Source organism: Gadus morhua, chromosome 22, assembly GCF_902167405.1.
Source record: "Gadus morhua chromosome 22, gadMor3.0, whole genome shotgun sequence".
Lineage (NCBI taxonomy): Eukaryota > Metazoa > Chordata > Actinopteri > Gadiformes > Gadidae > Gadus > Gadus morhua.
In genome coordinates this window covers 20,459,927-20,476,338 of record NC_044069.1, presented here as the reverse complement: position 1 = coordinate 20,476,338, position 16,412 = coordinate 20,459,927, and the positions used below count along the sequence as shown (strand labels likewise).

Sequence of the window (16,412 nt, the reverse complement as noted above, 5' to 3'; positions counted from 1 at the left end):
GGCGCCGTTTCTTCCGGTGCCGCCGATTTCAAAATAAAGGTATTCAAGATGAACGTCTTTGGGGTTTTAATAACAATTTATGAACACATACACACTTTACACATCAATGATTAAGAGACACATCTTATTTTATTGTTCTTTTTACATACCTTTTGCTATGTAATATTCGCTTTGAGCTTTGACTTAACGTCGTAAAGTACAGTATTGAGACCCAAATCAAATAGTGATTTTCAAAATCAGCATAATTGCGTCCAATCATTTTGCACAAATGAATGAACGATTTATGTCTGAAGGTGCTCATAGCACTGTCAAAGATGACTATACCCAAACAGGTATATAATTTAGTTTTGGATTTTGCTTAAATTGTTTGGTGCTTCTGTAATAAAATGAAGGAATATCTCACAATGTAGTGTGCACAATAATTCCAAAGTTGTTTCAGAAATTGTCAGAAAATGAAGGTAATACCTATTTGCCCTTTCCCCATTATGTAATAGAACATAGTTTCTCCTAGAATCATGCACACTTAGCGGGGGATATTCTGGCAGGTAATCAGGTACTCGGGGTAAGCCTGTGTATCGTTAAAAATGACAAACATGGTGGGCTTGCTGAGGTTGTCCGTCACACTGTCGTATCTTAGGGGAATGTCCGCACTCTCTTTGAGGGGTGCGGCTTTCATACTGCTGCAGCCCAGTGTGAAGTCCCCCGTCAACACTTTTGCTACGAAAACAAACTTGTGTCCATCTGCGTTTGGTGGCGAGTATTGATCTGCGACCGACAGCGCAGAGTTTAGAGCAAAATACACCCCCTGGCCGTATACCGTGGCTGTGAAGAGAGCACAAAACAACAATAAGCCACAATAGAATCTAAAAGTTTCATTAGAAAATTATAACAATATTCAGGGGTTGAAAATATCCTTCCTAGAAAAAGTATTCATCTTGAGATGTCCTCTAGGTAAATCCAAAGGACCGATTCAAAAAATCTATATTTTGTGTTACTGGAAGTCTGTAGCACAAGACCATTCCAGTTTGAAAGCAAAAAAATTCAAAAGTTCCACATACCGTTCTTTCCGCAGAAGCTCCTGTTGAATCCGTGAAGGTAAATGTCCTTCACGCTGGACTCGCTAGTCCCGTGGTAGAGGGTTCGCTCCACCTCGTTGTGTACGCCACTCTTATAGAGGCTGGCCTTCTTCAGCTTGTACTGACTGCAGAGCAGGCGATTCCCCAGTTTCTCCACCTGGAGGACAATGCACAACATCGTGAGACAATATTGGTCAATAGTTTAGAGTGAATCAGTGTTTTTGTTGGGTTTTGCTCTCCGACCTTGACAATCCTTATTTTGCTGTGGTATCCTTTGATGCTGCCGTAGAAGTTCTTCACCACCTCCTGGAATTCCTCAGAGTTCTCATCGATTCTGGAAACCTCCGGCAGATTGGCCAGCAAAGAACGCTCTGGCGTCATTCGAAGGCAGGCTAAAAAAGGACATGTTAATGATTTAATACTAAATATTAGCTTAGACCCATACTGTATGTATCACAACTCATTTCTATCGGTCCAATTTCCCCCCCCCACACACAAAAAAATAGCAGAAAACGTTTCTACCTTCAACATCAACATCCAAGTCACTGATCGCGGTGCGAGCGACCGTCAAAGACTTCTTAGAGGCCACGTTGTAATCCTCCATCTTCACGAGGTCAACGATGTGGGGCTGGCCGTTAAGCAGGATGGCCACTTCCTTCTCCTTCATCCTCCAGGTGTTCTCGAGGAACACTATGGTGTCCGGTTCATACGGCGTCATGGCCGCGGTGGCCGGGTCCTGCCTCGCCCACTGGATGTTGCTCAGGAGCTCGTCCTCGTGGCGGCGGGAGGACACTCTCTGCAGCAGCAGCCGCACGTCGGGCAGTGCCTCGGTCACAAAGTCCTTGAACCCAGACACCGTGAGCATGTTGCCCTGAACCCGGATCTCCACCGCGTGCTTCCTCTTGATCACCTGCACGGCCTGGCGGTGGAAGTCCGACATGTCCGTCAGCCCCTTCTGCTCCATGGTTTCCTCCACCTGCCGGAGGGAGACCTTCTTCTTGAGGGCGATGTCGGCGCGGATGAGGTCGCTGCTGAAGCCTGCATACACCTTGACCAGGGCCACGTCGGCCGCCCGCATGTCCTCCAGTAGCGTGCTGAGGCACCGGGGCATCGAGTGCTGGGTGCTCATCGCGTACGAGATGTAGGAGCCTTCTTGCCTGGACAGTTCCAGGACCATCTGCAGTTCCTCGTCCTCCGCGGTGGAGAACAGGGAGTTCTGGATGGCCAGCGACATTTGTTCCTGTTCCTGCAGTCCTGTGGCTCCCGGAGAGACTTTCAGCGAGGAAGGGCCGGCACTTGCTTCGTCGAGCATCATGCCTTCCTCGGGGTCTCCGGTGTCCCCCGCTGTGTAAAGATCCTCATCATCCTCTTCCTGGCTCCCTGATGACACACGTTGTTTAAGGGGAAATAAAAAAAGATAAACCCTCGTTAGTAGGAGTGAAACAATTCATAAAACACACTTTTTGACTTAAAAGTCAAAACATTAACTCAGTAAGACAATGTCTTCTAATCTGCTGTACAGAACCGTTAAAGCAGGGTTATAATCCTGGGGTTTGTTTCCCAAAAGCATAGTTGCTAACTTCCTTTGCAACCTACATCTTAGGGACTCAACATTTAATATGAAAGTGTTCCCAAAAACCATTTCACCTACATAGTAAGCTCAAAGTATGGAGGAAGTTATTAAATTCCATTGTAATAGCAAGGTAAGGCTCCCTGACAGTTTCCCAACAACATAGTCTGGCTGAGTCCTTATTACCCACTAGGTAAAAAGGCAAATTAGTTACAACAGCTCTAGGGCTGTTGTAGGTCCATATTAGGCCACATGCTTCCTGGATATTCATGGTCACATTTAAGTCAGTCTTTTTTACACAATTAGCATGCCGAGTTAGCGCAGTAGCGACTCCAAATGTTAGGGTGTGGAACATCACTGGACATTTAATGGCTCACAAATATTTTCTTTAACAACCCTCTTAGTTATTACATATGTGATAAGATTCTGGGCAGTGGGTTTCAGAGAAGTGAATTCATTGATAGCCTACAATTTAAAATAAAATAAAATAAAAAGTATCAAGAAACACCACAAGATACTGCCCCCCTGTCAAAATGAATAGGTCTACTATTTAAATTATTATTTATTTTATTATATTAAAATAAAAATAAACATCATCTAACTTTTAAAACACATTTAATTTAAGTCCATTAAAACGTTTATTTGCTTATGTTCGCTGGTTTTATGCCGCCTGCTGCATCTCGTGTCGTCTCTCATGAAACAGGCGCTTGCCTAGTTGCCTAGCAACCTGCCGTATACAAATATTATTTTAGATGACGTGTAAAAATGATTAGCTGAACATTGCTATGCTAGTTATCGATGCAAAATGTCGGTGTCGAAATCCTTGAAAAGAAAAATTGATTCAGAATGCAGGACCTACAAAGAAGAATGGAAGCAGAGGTATTTGTTTATCCTGCCTGCATTTATTAATGCCAAGCCTACATGTCTCATTTGTAACGAGGCTGTTGCCGTTTGCAAAGAATATAACATCAGAAGACACCATGAGACAAAACATGGCCAGTTCAAAAACGCGTATCCTCCTGGGACAGAGGTGCGAACGAATACAATTAAAGCATTGGAGGCTGGATATGCACACAGCAACAAAATACTTGTCAGGTCATTCACCGAGCAGCAGAGGGTTACAAGTGCGTCCCTTAAAGCAGCATGGGTTCTAACCCGTCACAACAAACCATTTCCGGACGCAGAGGTTTTTAAGGAAGTGATGGTGGCTGTTTTGGAGGAGCTGGCTACAGATAAGTCAATGGATGGAGTGATTGCCTCAGTGAAACAAATGCCGCTCTCAGCGAGGTCAGCTTCCCGACGCATAGAGAGCCTATCTGACGATGTGCGCGGATCAATTATGAGTGGCCTGAGTCAGGCCAACTACTTTTCCGTTGCCATTGACGAGAGTACAGACAACACTGATATCAGTCAGATGTGCATATACGTGCGGTATTTTGATGGGAAGGAGTTCAGGGAGGAGTTGTTGGCTCTAATTCCATTAGAAGGGAACACCACTGGGGATGTTATGTTTGCAAAAGTGGAGGAATTGATTAAACAACATGCACTACCAATTGAGAAAATAAACCTCATCGTGACAGACGGTGCACCTGCCATGGTTGGTTGCCACAGAGGTCTGGTGGCCCGAAGAAGGAGATAGCACCACAAATGCACGCACTACATTGCCTAATTCACCAGAGTGTCCTGTGCGCCAGACTCAGTGGCGAGCTGAAGAGTGTCATGGATAAAGTGATGAGAGTCATTAATTTTGTCCGGGGTGCATCAAGCACACAGCACCGTCTTTTCGCCAACTTGTTGCTGAGTCAGAGGCCTGCTCCGAAGATCTGCTACTTCACAATGACGTGCGCTGGTTAAGTAAAGGAAAGGCACTGGAGCGCTTCTGTGCGCTACTAGATCAAGTGAAAACCTTCCTGCGAATGAGCAAGATGCGTGCTTCAAACGATCACCTGGCCTTCCTAGAAGGTGAAATGTCCATCTCAAACATCGCGTTTTTAACTGATATTTTTGGCCATCTTAACCAGCTGAACCTGCAACTACAAGGGAGAGGGAAAACCATTGTGGACATGATCGAGAAGATGGATTCGTTTACAAGGAAGCTGGAGTTGCTCCAGTCTGATCTAGCAAGTGGAAGGCTCTTGCACTTTGCAACATTAAAATCACAGGGAGGGGGGCGAGTGACAGGAATTATGACTGAATTCCTTGACGAGCTACGGGACAACTTTCAGTCGCGGTTCCGAGACTACTGTGTCCCAAGGGAAATTGTTGGCTTTGTCCGCGACCCATTGTCCACGCGAAGCGAGGAATTCTCCTCACTGGCCAAAACAACCATGAGCTCGTTGGACGAGGCAACGCTTCAGTTGGAGCTCATCGATTTCCAGTCAAGCTCCCTCGTCCGTGATGCGTTTAGTGCGCATTCCGTGGAGGATTTCTGGATCGGATGCTCAGAAGAGTACATGGGTATCAAGAAACTTGCCCTTTATGTGCTGCAGTGTTTCCATCTACCTACACGTGTGAGTCAAGCTTTTCGTCAATGAATGCAATCAAGACACACGAGAGGAACCGTCTGACCAATGCAAGCTTGGAGAACTGCTTGAGGATAAAAGTGACATCCCTGTCGCCCGACATCCACAAAATTGTGACCGAAGGGAGGAGCCACTTTTCCCATTAAGTGAGTAGCCTACTGGCCTTTTTAAATAGTAGGCCTAAAAAAAATGCCCAGTTATATTGTTTGATCTTATTTAAATTGTAAATTCCCTTTTTTCTGTCTTTATTCAGGAGCAGCGCAGATCCTTCTCCCACACGGACGATGTGCATTCATCTTTCACTTTCTTTAAGTTTTATTTTAATTGGGCCATTTCACATTTGAGCAGACCTTGTTATGTTGTTAATTTAACGAAACATAGACTATTTTTTACCTTGCCCACTGGAGGAGGGAGACAGGACACTTTTGGGTTTTTTTTGCACAAGATTACGCGCACTGGCGTGCCAATACCGTTCCGACCCGTGCGTCATGGATAACTGCACAGATGTTCCACCTGTCGTTTTGTCACTTTAGGACTATCATCTATACCTCAATAAATGTTTCGAAATTGATGGGATTGCTGTATGCCTTTTTTTTTCTTTTTAAAAATATGGGGTTGAATTTTTTCTTTTTTTTTTTAATATTTTTTTATTTTCTTTTTTTACATCAAATTAACGTCATCTCGTGGGCCAGACAGAATAGTTTATCTCGTTTATCTTCGTGCAAACCATTTAACAAATCTACACACTTCAATAATATCTAAACAGAATTTCGATATCATTTAAAATGTCTTCAGAATCACAGTTTTAGGTTCATACTGCTTCGTTTTCAGCTGTTTTCATTGAAGACGTCAGCCCATTCTGATACACCTACTTCTAGACATCGTAACTCATTCCTTTTTCAACCGTTTACCAACGTTCAAACCATTAAACAAATCGACACACTTGTATCGTCAATACTATCTAAACGGAATTTTGATACTTGATGCATTTATACTTTTTTCAGAATCACAGTTTTAGTTTCAAACTGGCGTCGTTTTCAGTTGCTTATAATAATTTAGGTCACCATAGCAACGCCGGTAAACAAACCCCGCCGAATAGTCGAATCTCTGGACTGAAAAGGCAGATCTGATTCGACTCAGAAAATTCAGAGTCGGGGACCCTGAATGAATCTGTAAACTGGCAGTTTACACAGATTAAGATGTTCAAATGTATTTAAAAAAGGTTAAGCTAAAACATGCTTAGATAAAGTTGTTAAATTGTGTTGTTTAAAAACGCAAAAAGATGTTGTAATGTTTCAGAAATATGTTTAAAAAATATGTTAAAAAAATTGTTTCAAATGTTTCAAAAATATGTTCCAAATGTTTTAAAATTATGATCGGAGATGTTTGAAATGTGTAAAATAATTAAAATAGCTTTCAAAACACAGGTATTTAGAAAAACAAATTGGGGGGGGGGGGGCTCAGCTGAATTTTTTTCTCTGAGGGGGGGCTCACTCTCTCACACTTTGAAAACCCCTGGAGTAGACAAAGCAAATTAAATCAACTATATTGAATTGCATAGATAGTACCTACGGTGATGAATTCGCCCCTGTCCTTAAAAATGTGTGTGACGTTTTTTCCAAACAAACAATTATTTCCGAAATTGTTTCTAAAGTTGATACAAAGGATAGGTAGGCTACACACAATCAAGTTGGCGAATATTAACCACAACTGTTTAACAAGCATGTAGCCTAAATATGAAAGTTTGTGAGGCTTCCACCTGTGAATGATTGAATGCCTCAGAGCAACTCCCAACTCCACCTTCAGAAAACATCTGTTCAGTATGTATTAGTTGATACTCAGCTAATCAACGGAGAGATCAGCTACATATTTCTATGTTAGCAAGAGATTTTTGGGAAACACTTGTACTTCGGCTGCTGCATAGTACAACTGGGCTTAGTAATAAGTCGGCAAAATGCTAACGTCCTGACTGTTTTGGGAAACACACCCCTGTAAGGTTGCTCTGGTATCAACTGTCTGTAGTTGTAGCAAGAGAAGGCTCTCCTGACAATTTCATCAATCGTCAATTTGTGTGCTTGTTGTGCAATGCAGATATTACTGGGTCAGGCACTTAAAACATGTTTGTGAACCACAAAAATCGATGCCCATATCTGCCCGAGAATTCTGTTACTGCTGCGGAGATCTCTTTAGGCCCACCGTCGTCAGACACATGTTGTTGCCTGAAGGCTGCTCCTGTTCGATTGCTGTTATTTGTTTGACGTCTGGACCAGGGGTTAAAACAAACTTTTTCCACCACCTTCCCGGAAACGTCCCGAAAAACATTTTGAACCGTCCCGAATTTTCCCAAGAATCTTTTTTATATTTTGAGTCGTTAGGCTACTTACTGATAATATAATAAAAACACAATACATCATGTTAATAAAATAATATATTTATTCCCGTATTAGATTAGTTTAGCTTCAAGATGACAACCAACACCCTCAGTCCCAGAACGTGACATTCTGCCAGTACTCCACCATTTAGTGAGTTGTATTTGCCGTGTTCTTTTTGGAAAAAGTTTGCAGAGTAAGCATCGCTTTAACTCACTTTATTTGGCAAAGGTTTGGACTAGTAACTATGAAGCAAAATGAGGGGAATTGTATTACGCATGCGTGGAGATACACTTATGTAGGGCATCAGATAGATGCGTTACCTGGCTGGAGCGTTCTGCCCCCTGGGCTATGTGTTGTGACTTATCTACTGGGCAGGCGTGGACTCAGTTATGTGCTCCGATTGGCTAAGCATGGTGCTGAACTCCCGCCTCCTGGATACCGTGTGTGTGTATCTATGCTGCTCTCTTATGGCTATGTGTTGGCATTGCAACTTGGTTTGTGGCTATGTGCGAGAATTACGCTTCTTTTTGTGGCCTTGAGCTTTTGGGTCTCTCGAACACCTGGGCCGCTCGTATCTCTAGAATTGGTACATGAATGAACGGCTTCTTGTATGGGCCGGACGCCTCCCTAGGATGGGAAAGAAGCCTCTCTAGTCGCAAAGGACATATGTGGCCTGTTGGTATGAATGTGGGAATTATGTTACTTATATACTCGTCGAGAGGAGGGTCATGCATTGAGATTTGCATGAGGCTGTTCAGAGTGTCATTGGCTAGGCGAGACCTCCAGTCCGACTTCACCCGCTTCATGCAGGAGAAGCCATGCTCGCAGCAGGAGCTGCTCCCACCTTTTTCGCGGCACAGTCAGTGCATTTACACTGCCCGAGGTAAATTTCCTGCTTGAGCTAGCACCCCAATTTACCCTTCCGGACCCTACACACATTGGCGGTTTATTGGGTTTCATTCTGATGTAAATGCGACAGCTCTGCGGTTCCAGGGGGGGGCTTGGGTAGAGGTGTTGCACTCTCTCCACAGAGACAACACAGTGATATCATCATGAGCAGTACTAACTGGAGAGAAAGTGAAATCTGAGAGCTGCTGATTATGTAAGAGAAGGTGATGCAGTTGCATTAAACAAAGACGTTGAAAGAAAATTTGACATATTTTTCTTTAATCTCCCTGCGTCTGAAATGCGCGAACCTCTTCGCCCAGCGCTCGTCCACTGGTTTTCCACAAGCATTCCACTGTGCGATCATCCCTGCTGCGTATGCCCTCACACACACATTGTTGAAATATGTTGGATGCTTTATTCTTTCTATGTGGCCTTTAGTTAACGATCGGGCTATAATAAAGACCACGTTGGCTATGTAATCGCTGACAACAGGGGACATTTCCTAGTGGTTGGACATTTTAGCGTGCGGACAGCCTTTTGTCGGGACGTGGATCCCGCAACCCAAAATCGGGATGTCTGGTCACCCGATGATCGGGCCGTTGCGGGTAACAATTGTTGCAAAAAATATTGCTTCGGGTGGATATTGATATTAGGCAGCGGGTACGGATGACATAATAGCTCATCCGTGCATCTCTAGTCTAGAGTCCGTGCGCAGCCCCAACTTCTCCAGTGAACCAGGAAAGCCCGCGCCGTGACGAACGGGGGATTTTACCCCTTTGGTTTTACACAGGAAACTCGAGATAAGACGGTGAAATCACCGGGCGTGCCAAGCTGCGGCCGAACCGGCTTGGCAGTGTAAAAAGGCCGTCACCATTGTTGCAAGCAGTCTCTGCGTCTCACTGAACACAAACGTGAGCGCGCCAGCCAATTGAACGAAGCTCAGTCATTTTTCCATTTACCTTTTCAAATAAGTCTTTTCCACCGACCGCAAACCCGTTCTGGTTTGCAGAAAGTGTTGAAAACTTAAACAGAAAAATGAAGTCAGTGCCCACAAAATTCTCTTCGTCCCGAAGTCGACCCGAGAGAGAATATTGATCCTCCCGATGACAATTAATTACGTCCCCGGGACGACAGGACGTCGTTAATTTTAATCCCTGGTCTGGACACCTTGCTCGACCCACTCCACTGTGTACCTTGAGAAAGTGCCTTTGATATTCAAATCAGATACCGGAAGGGCTCTCGATTTGAGGAATTGCAGTGCAGTCTGAAAAGCCTGAATGTTTTCCACCGCAGCCGATTGTGTGTCAAACATGCTGTGCTCGAGAACACAGTGCCGACCGTGTCTCTGTACCTCCGATTCTGAGAGCATCACTTGACTTTATGTGGATATTTTTCCCAATTTAATTCCAGCATACACTCAATTAGTTATCTGTATCATCTTTTTGATTAAATTAATTGAATCACTTATGATTTGTTTTTTTTACTAGCTGCAGTATACAGTTCAATGAGAATTAACAAACTGTTTCACTCCTAATAGCCAAAGCAGTATACTACCTTTGTCCAAATCACCATTGTCTGTTAAAGCTGACGAGAGGCTGGCTGCAGTGCGAGCTGAAGCCGCCTTCTGGAAGTTTATGTGGGACAGGAGTTTCCATGCAGCTTCAAAGATGTCCTTGAAAGAAAAACGTGGATTGTAGTAAGAAGAGAATGCCCAAATGCAGATTGCTGCATTTTCCAAGAAGTATCCAGACCCCTTCCCCCGCTCCCTCACACCCAACCCTAACCCCAGCAGCGTCCAACCCAATCCCCACCACAACCTAACTACCCCATCCTCGACTCCCTCACATCCCACCCTAATCCCAGCCCTTACCCTAAACCACCTCACACACACACACAGGAAAATAATAGTTTCCCATTGATCATCACCTGACTCTGCAGAGGGGCCCAGTGGATCTTGTCCAAGCTGATGCAGATCTGGAACTTGGCCCGCATTTCGTTAAGGATGCCGGTCCCCTCCGACTCTACCAGGAAGCGGGCCACACCCGACTGGTTTATGGTGAGGGTTTTGGTACACACTGATGAGACCATGCTCTGTAAGAGCTCTTGTGCATTTTGACAGTGACCAGCCAAGCCCTGGATCTAGAATATGCATTCAGCAAAAGAAGGCAGAAATTGGTTTGAGTTCCAAAAAAACTTGATGATGATGCATCACTAATGTATTAAAGATCATTTTGTTTTGGATTTCAATGTGCGACGTACCCTTAAACCGCAAAGCTCTTTCCCATCTATCGGAAGAATCACAACTTGGTTCATTTCAGCCATCAGCTGATGGAAATACATCTGGACGTATTTCAGCATGCCTGGCTCCATGCCGATGAACTTCTCCTGCTCGATGGGGGTCAGGAGGAACTCGGTCACCTTGCTCCGCTTCTCGTCCTCCAATCCTTTCAGCGTCCACAGATCCACACTCGCCCCGTCCTCAGACACCCTCGCCGAACACAAGCCCAACGTCCGGAGGAACGCCGCCCACTCCTCAGAGTACAGCATGCACTCGTATTCCTTCTGCACCGGGATGCATATTGTACACAGCTGGGATGTCAGCGAGACACACCCCTGGGTCGCCATCTCCTGAGACAGGGCAGTAACCACGATAACCTTGTCTAACACCGTGTAGATGGCGGTAATCCCCAGTTGAGAGAAGGTTTGAAGAAGTTTTTCTCGCACGTCGTCATTTTCAAGGAACTTGGCCATCTCAACGTCAAGGGTCGAAGTCGACTGAGCCATTCCAGCCAATAAGTCGACAATGGTGGTCTTCAGACGCTGCAGTTCCTGTTTGTCAGGTCCGGTGAGGTGAACCGTGTCATCTACAACCTGCGTGTTTACGTTTCGATGCGTCTGGTGGATGTCCTGGGGAAGGGTGCTCAATTGGAACAATTGGAGTTTCACTGAGTCCTGGATTGTGATGTCAACCGAATGTGTGTCTGGCATGACCTCTGTGACGTCCGCCATGGCTCTGCCCACTATGTCAATAGACCTCATGTTGGAGTTGACGGTTGCTAAGGCTGTCTGCTGCGAGGACCGGATCTCAATACTATCAACAGTCAGAGGACTGGCCTGTTTTTGAACTGAATCCAAAATGTCTACCTCGCTCTCGGGCCCGTCGTCTGAGGAGACACTCACACAGCTCAGTGATGGATCGCTTTGGGCTTGACAAGCTGAAGGTTGGTTGAACACATGGTAGGGAGACACGGTGAGGGTGGCATCGTTCAGTATGTGTGGATGCTTCAGGACATGTTCCACAGCTAGATATGGAGAAAAGAGTTCATCAGAAGAAAAACTGGAACTCCGAGTGATCAAAGGCAAATATACTCTTCCAGTGTTCATATTGCTATCAATGAATAAGAAAATTATGAGTTACACAAACGTGTAGAATGATGGCTCGTCCAATACCTTTATATTAATAGTAATAAAATAAAATAATAATAATGTGAGGAAGGAATTAAATTTCTATCCAATGCTAGGGTTGTCTTGTTTTAGAGGTCATTAAACAATACTTTGTGCAGTTTAAAAAGTCATGAAACACCCACTGACTTTGGGAGTAAAAACATAATTTTATTATAAACTCCAACATCCCCGTTATCTTTATGTCAAAGGTGGATTCTAAGGTAGAACTTTCTGTATATGGATAGAAAAGAGAAGGTCTATTTCACAGCTTAACTACCTTGTGATTTCTTTTTTTCTTCCATTTTGCCTAGATAGAGCAACATTTCTTTATCAGAGCAAACATCAATATCTACTTTGTCATTGACCATTCATCTTTTCACTCATTGTTGAATGGCGTGTTTGACATGTAATACATGTTTTCATATTTTCTTGTTTTCTGTCCATTTATTTAATGCAACCAAGTAAGAAACGACCAACGGGGGCAGGTACTAAGAATGCTAAATACATGGAACACAGGTGATCCGATTAACTAATCACCACGGGTGACAAACATTACACTAACAACACAAAAGAAAAAACAGTAAAGAATTGGGCTGGGGCCGAATCAGTACAAACCCTGGGGGTAAGGTTTAGTATACTGAAAAGATGCAAAAAAGAAAGGTACACAAAAATACATCAAGTGTAATTGGTCGTTGGAATTCACTATGAAGCGGTGCAGCGGAAGGGCTTACCTTCAGGGTGGACAAAGGTCACCCGGGCAGTGCTCTCCGAGAGCATGACGACCTCCTTCACCTTCAGGTCCACCGGCTGGCTGCCCTCGAAGTGCAGCGTCAGCAGCCTGACGGACAGGCCGGGGTGGAGGTTCTCCACCAGGACGGAGTCCGTCTGCTCGATTTGCTCAAGGGTGAGCCTTGAGCCCTCCAGCGGCTTCTTGGATATCTTGGAGCTCAGGCTGAAGAAGTCTGTGCACCCCGTGAAGAAAAATAATTCATATAAATATGTAGTACAAATGGCCACCTATATTGCCGGAAAGAGATGGCCTGGAGACCATCCTGATCACGTGACCTCCACATTCGGTTTGGGCAGCGGGCGGTAGTACTTGCCTCGACAGACAAGCTCCTTCAGCCAAACAGTGTCACAAAACATGGGACTCCGGTGTGCTGTACAGATACACTTTATCCACCGGAGACTCTGCTAGCACGTACTCTTCTTGTTTGAAAATTATTGAGCATATTTCCACAATAACTGCACTCATGGTTGTTTTAAATACTATAAATGTTACCACTCTATGCTTTGAGAGACGCCATTGTTTTTGCAGCTGTGCCTGTGTTGTACATCAACTACAACGACCCGTGCCTAATTGGCCCCGGTAACATTGTCCCTTCGGGACATCAATGTGGGTGACAAGAGGTCCAGACTGGTTGGTGTAGTGTAACAGAGTGAGGTCACCTGATCAGGACGGCCACCAGGCTAAGAGGAGATGGGCTGAGAACAATTTCTTTCCTTCTTCCCTAAACTCTTAAGGGGTTGGGGAAAGAAAATCTGAATCGTTCATGCATCCAGTGATGGATGCTGGCTAATTATACTTTGATGGATTGAGGTCTCCTACTTGTATGTACCAGGCCACGGGTAGCAGACTTAACAAGTGAAGATAAGTTTCCTACCCATACCCTGTTACATTAAAGGGATGATATCATGCTTTTTTCGACTTTTCCTTTTCTTAGACTGTTATATGACGTATGTATACATGTTTTACGTCTGCTAAGCTAGAAAAATCTAAGTCTGAGCCAGGGGGTGTATTCGCGACAACCGAGAACGCCCCTCAATAAGTGCATGTTAACGCTTGCCACGCTCAGACTTTACTTGCGAAACAGTGTGACATCTCTGTGTGGTGGGCGGTGCTGAAGTGCAGAAGTCGCGCCTCCCGGCTACCCACAATGTTTACAAATTCTAGTGAATTTACTGACGCACGCGAAAAGCGTTCGACCAATCGCAACCGAGTGGGCGTGCTGACCAATCAGGACTGGACTGGGCCGCAGGACTGGGCTACTCGGGAGGCGGGCCTTAATGCGATGTGATACAAATCAGAACGTTTTTGAAAGAAGCTTAAATTGGTTTTGCAGAAATTAACAGTGCGAGAATAACACAGGGTATTTCTAACATACAGGCATCTAACCCTATTCTACGTTTTAGTTGTACCCCCAAATGCAATTATTAACTCTAAAAAAGCATGATATGGGATCTTAAAAAGGAGCAGGCCCATAACTAGTGCCGTGAGTGACACCTGTGTTTATCCTACAGTGGCGTCTCTGTGAAAAGGGTCCGTGAGCAATGTCCAACCTGTAGCGAGGGGCTGATGTAGATAGACGAGGAGGGCGTCCCGGCCAAGCAGCGGGGTTAGGGTGTACTCGTCCACGTCCACCTCCATCACGTTCTCCACGTACAGCTCCACCAGCTCCATGCAGGTGTTGGGCTGGAGGCCACACAGCAGCAGCCTTCGCTGGTCCTTCAGGACGGGTCTTCTTACGGTGATCTCTGCGTTGTAAACAACATGCTGCTCTTTGGACAACACCCGCGCGGCAACTGTTTGGGAGAGGGGGTAGGTTAGGCAGGTTCTTACATTTCTGTCTATATACAAAATATTGTTTAAGGATAATTATATCCAAATGCATTTCTGAGATAAGTCTCACTACTTCCTAAAAGTGTTAATAATCGATCATCATCATTGTGGGTCAGACTTTTAAAAGGCTCCTTCCTTTGATAGTTCATTTCTGCTTGCCTTCAGCCTCTTCAAAAACCAGAAAGGCATGGTCCCCGTTCTTCTCCACAGATACGAGTGGACCTCCGCCAGAGCGTCGCTTGTTAGCGAAGTACAGCTGCAGTAGCTCCTCGTCCACACCCTCGGGTACACCCCGCACCTCCACCGTTCTCTTCTCGTTCTCAGCAGACATCCTGGCGTGATCTAGGTACAAGTCTGGGTTATTATCAAGAGCTGTGCGAGATACACATGTGACATGAACAAAGCATTCCATACACCCTGGTGCCATCCACAACAGCAATCAATCTGCATTCACTGTCATGTAAACGGTGTTGTTGTTTACATGTGTTAGGCCTACTTTCTGAGGCCTACCTGGAAGGATAGTCTTTATACCTTCAAAATGAAATGTTTAATATACGTGGAGAACATTGGCCATATACCAGTACATATATATTACACATGCAGCGGAACAATTCTTTATTTAGTTTAACTTGTTGCAGACGATCAGCGTTTATTCGAAAGTGAAACCAATCCCTAGCGTCGATTTGGTACATTTCGAAATAAGAGTCACTTTAGAGACACAATATTGACTTCAAAATGTAGTCTGACGATTGCAAGACTGTCTATGTTTTGGCAATAATTTGAGGTTCACTTACTTGAAGTTCATATCGTCACGTCCAGTAGTCGTACGTACGTACTTCCTTGTTATAGCGCAGACTCGCCAATAGGTGTAGCATGCCTTTAAGTTTAAGGGGACAGGTTGGGCGGAGGGGGTTCTCCCTATGGGTTCTCCGGTCTGTCACTTCAGTTTCCGGTCTCGTTCTGCGTGGGTCAGTTACAGAATCCGGAGCGAAAATAATAACGCCATTACACGAACAACAAAAACGGGGAGAATAAATATGGAGTTCGAAAAATAATAGTTTGTTGAATATTTTTTGATAATAATATCCGAAACAAACGGACATCCTTTCAATGAAGGTCCCTCCCCCTTCCCCGCCCTATTAACGGTGGCCGTTTGTAAACTTTTAACAGTTAACAGTTTGTGAGCGCTTGCCTGTGTTCGTATGTGGGAAACAGCGAGTGAGAGGGAGACAGTGAGTGAGAGGCGGCGGGCGCACTGTTCGAATGAACATTTGTAAACGAAATATTTTGTTTGTTGTTAGCCCGCAGTAATCATCCCGGCGGCCGGTGTCACACATGGACCTATTAAAGAACACATTCTGTTACCCACCGTACAGTGTGGCCCCAGGGGTCGCTGTTGCACATTTTCTGCAACATGCACGAGTTTGAAGCGTTGCCACTGAGCATGAAGTCGTTCACGTGCGGAAACATGCACGAGCTTGAAACGTAACATTTGCGCGTGCCTCTCTGTTCCGAGGTCATTTTGCCTACGTTTGGTGTGATGCTGGGGCGATCTGAAGCCCGCTGCCCACTGTGGAACGAGAGCGCGCAGAGCCGACAGTGTTGCGCACTGAGTGGTCATTGAAACGGCAGCAGACTGTAGGTCCAGTGGAAGGCTTCCACTGGAAGCACGGCGGTCCTCGGGACGAAGCGCCCGACAGCAACCTCTGTTTTTAATTTGTCACTCTCATATCTGTATGTGTAGTATTCATGTCTGCAATCATCAGGTCACAATCCATGATAGCTGTCCGTCGTATTCTGTGAATGAGAAAAAAATGAATGAATCATTCATCAATTGTTTTCAGGTCATTTGTCATCCTCATCATAGCTGTAGGTGTACTCAATAATTAATGCCTGCGATCATTACAGAGTCAACAAGCA

General features: G+C 44.9%; 1 protein-coding gene across 2 annotated transcripts; it reads right to left on the bottom strand.

Moving 5' to 3' along the window:
- Positions 1-49: 49 nt before the first annotated feature.
- parp10 (poly(ADP-ribose) polymerase family member 10) lies at positions 50-15,880 on the bottom strand. Of its 2 annotated transcripts, none has more exons than XM_030347649.1 (11): positions 15,862-15,880; positions 14,652-14,834; positions 14,213-14,455; positions 12,604-12,834; positions 10,688-11,730; positions 10,355-10,567; positions 9,983-10,100; positions 1,599-2,456; positions 1,320-1,468; positions 1,059-1,233; positions 50-822 (listed from the first exon to the last, which is right to left on the bottom strand). In XM_030347649.1, the coding sequence occupies exons 2-11, from the start codon at positions 14,821-14,823 to the stop codon at positions 524-526; spliced, it is 3,501 nt and encodes a 1,166-aa protein (XP_030203509.1). In that variant the 5' UTR covers positions 14,824-14,834; positions 15,862-15,880; the 3' UTR covers positions 50-523. The 2 variants fall into 2 exon arrangements, with proteins under 2 accessions (XP_030203509.1, XP_030203508.1); XM_030347648.1 differs by lacking the exon at positions 15,862-15,880 and adding an exon at positions 15,287-15,556.
- Between the last annotated feature and the right edge of the window lie 532 nt (positions 15,881-16,412).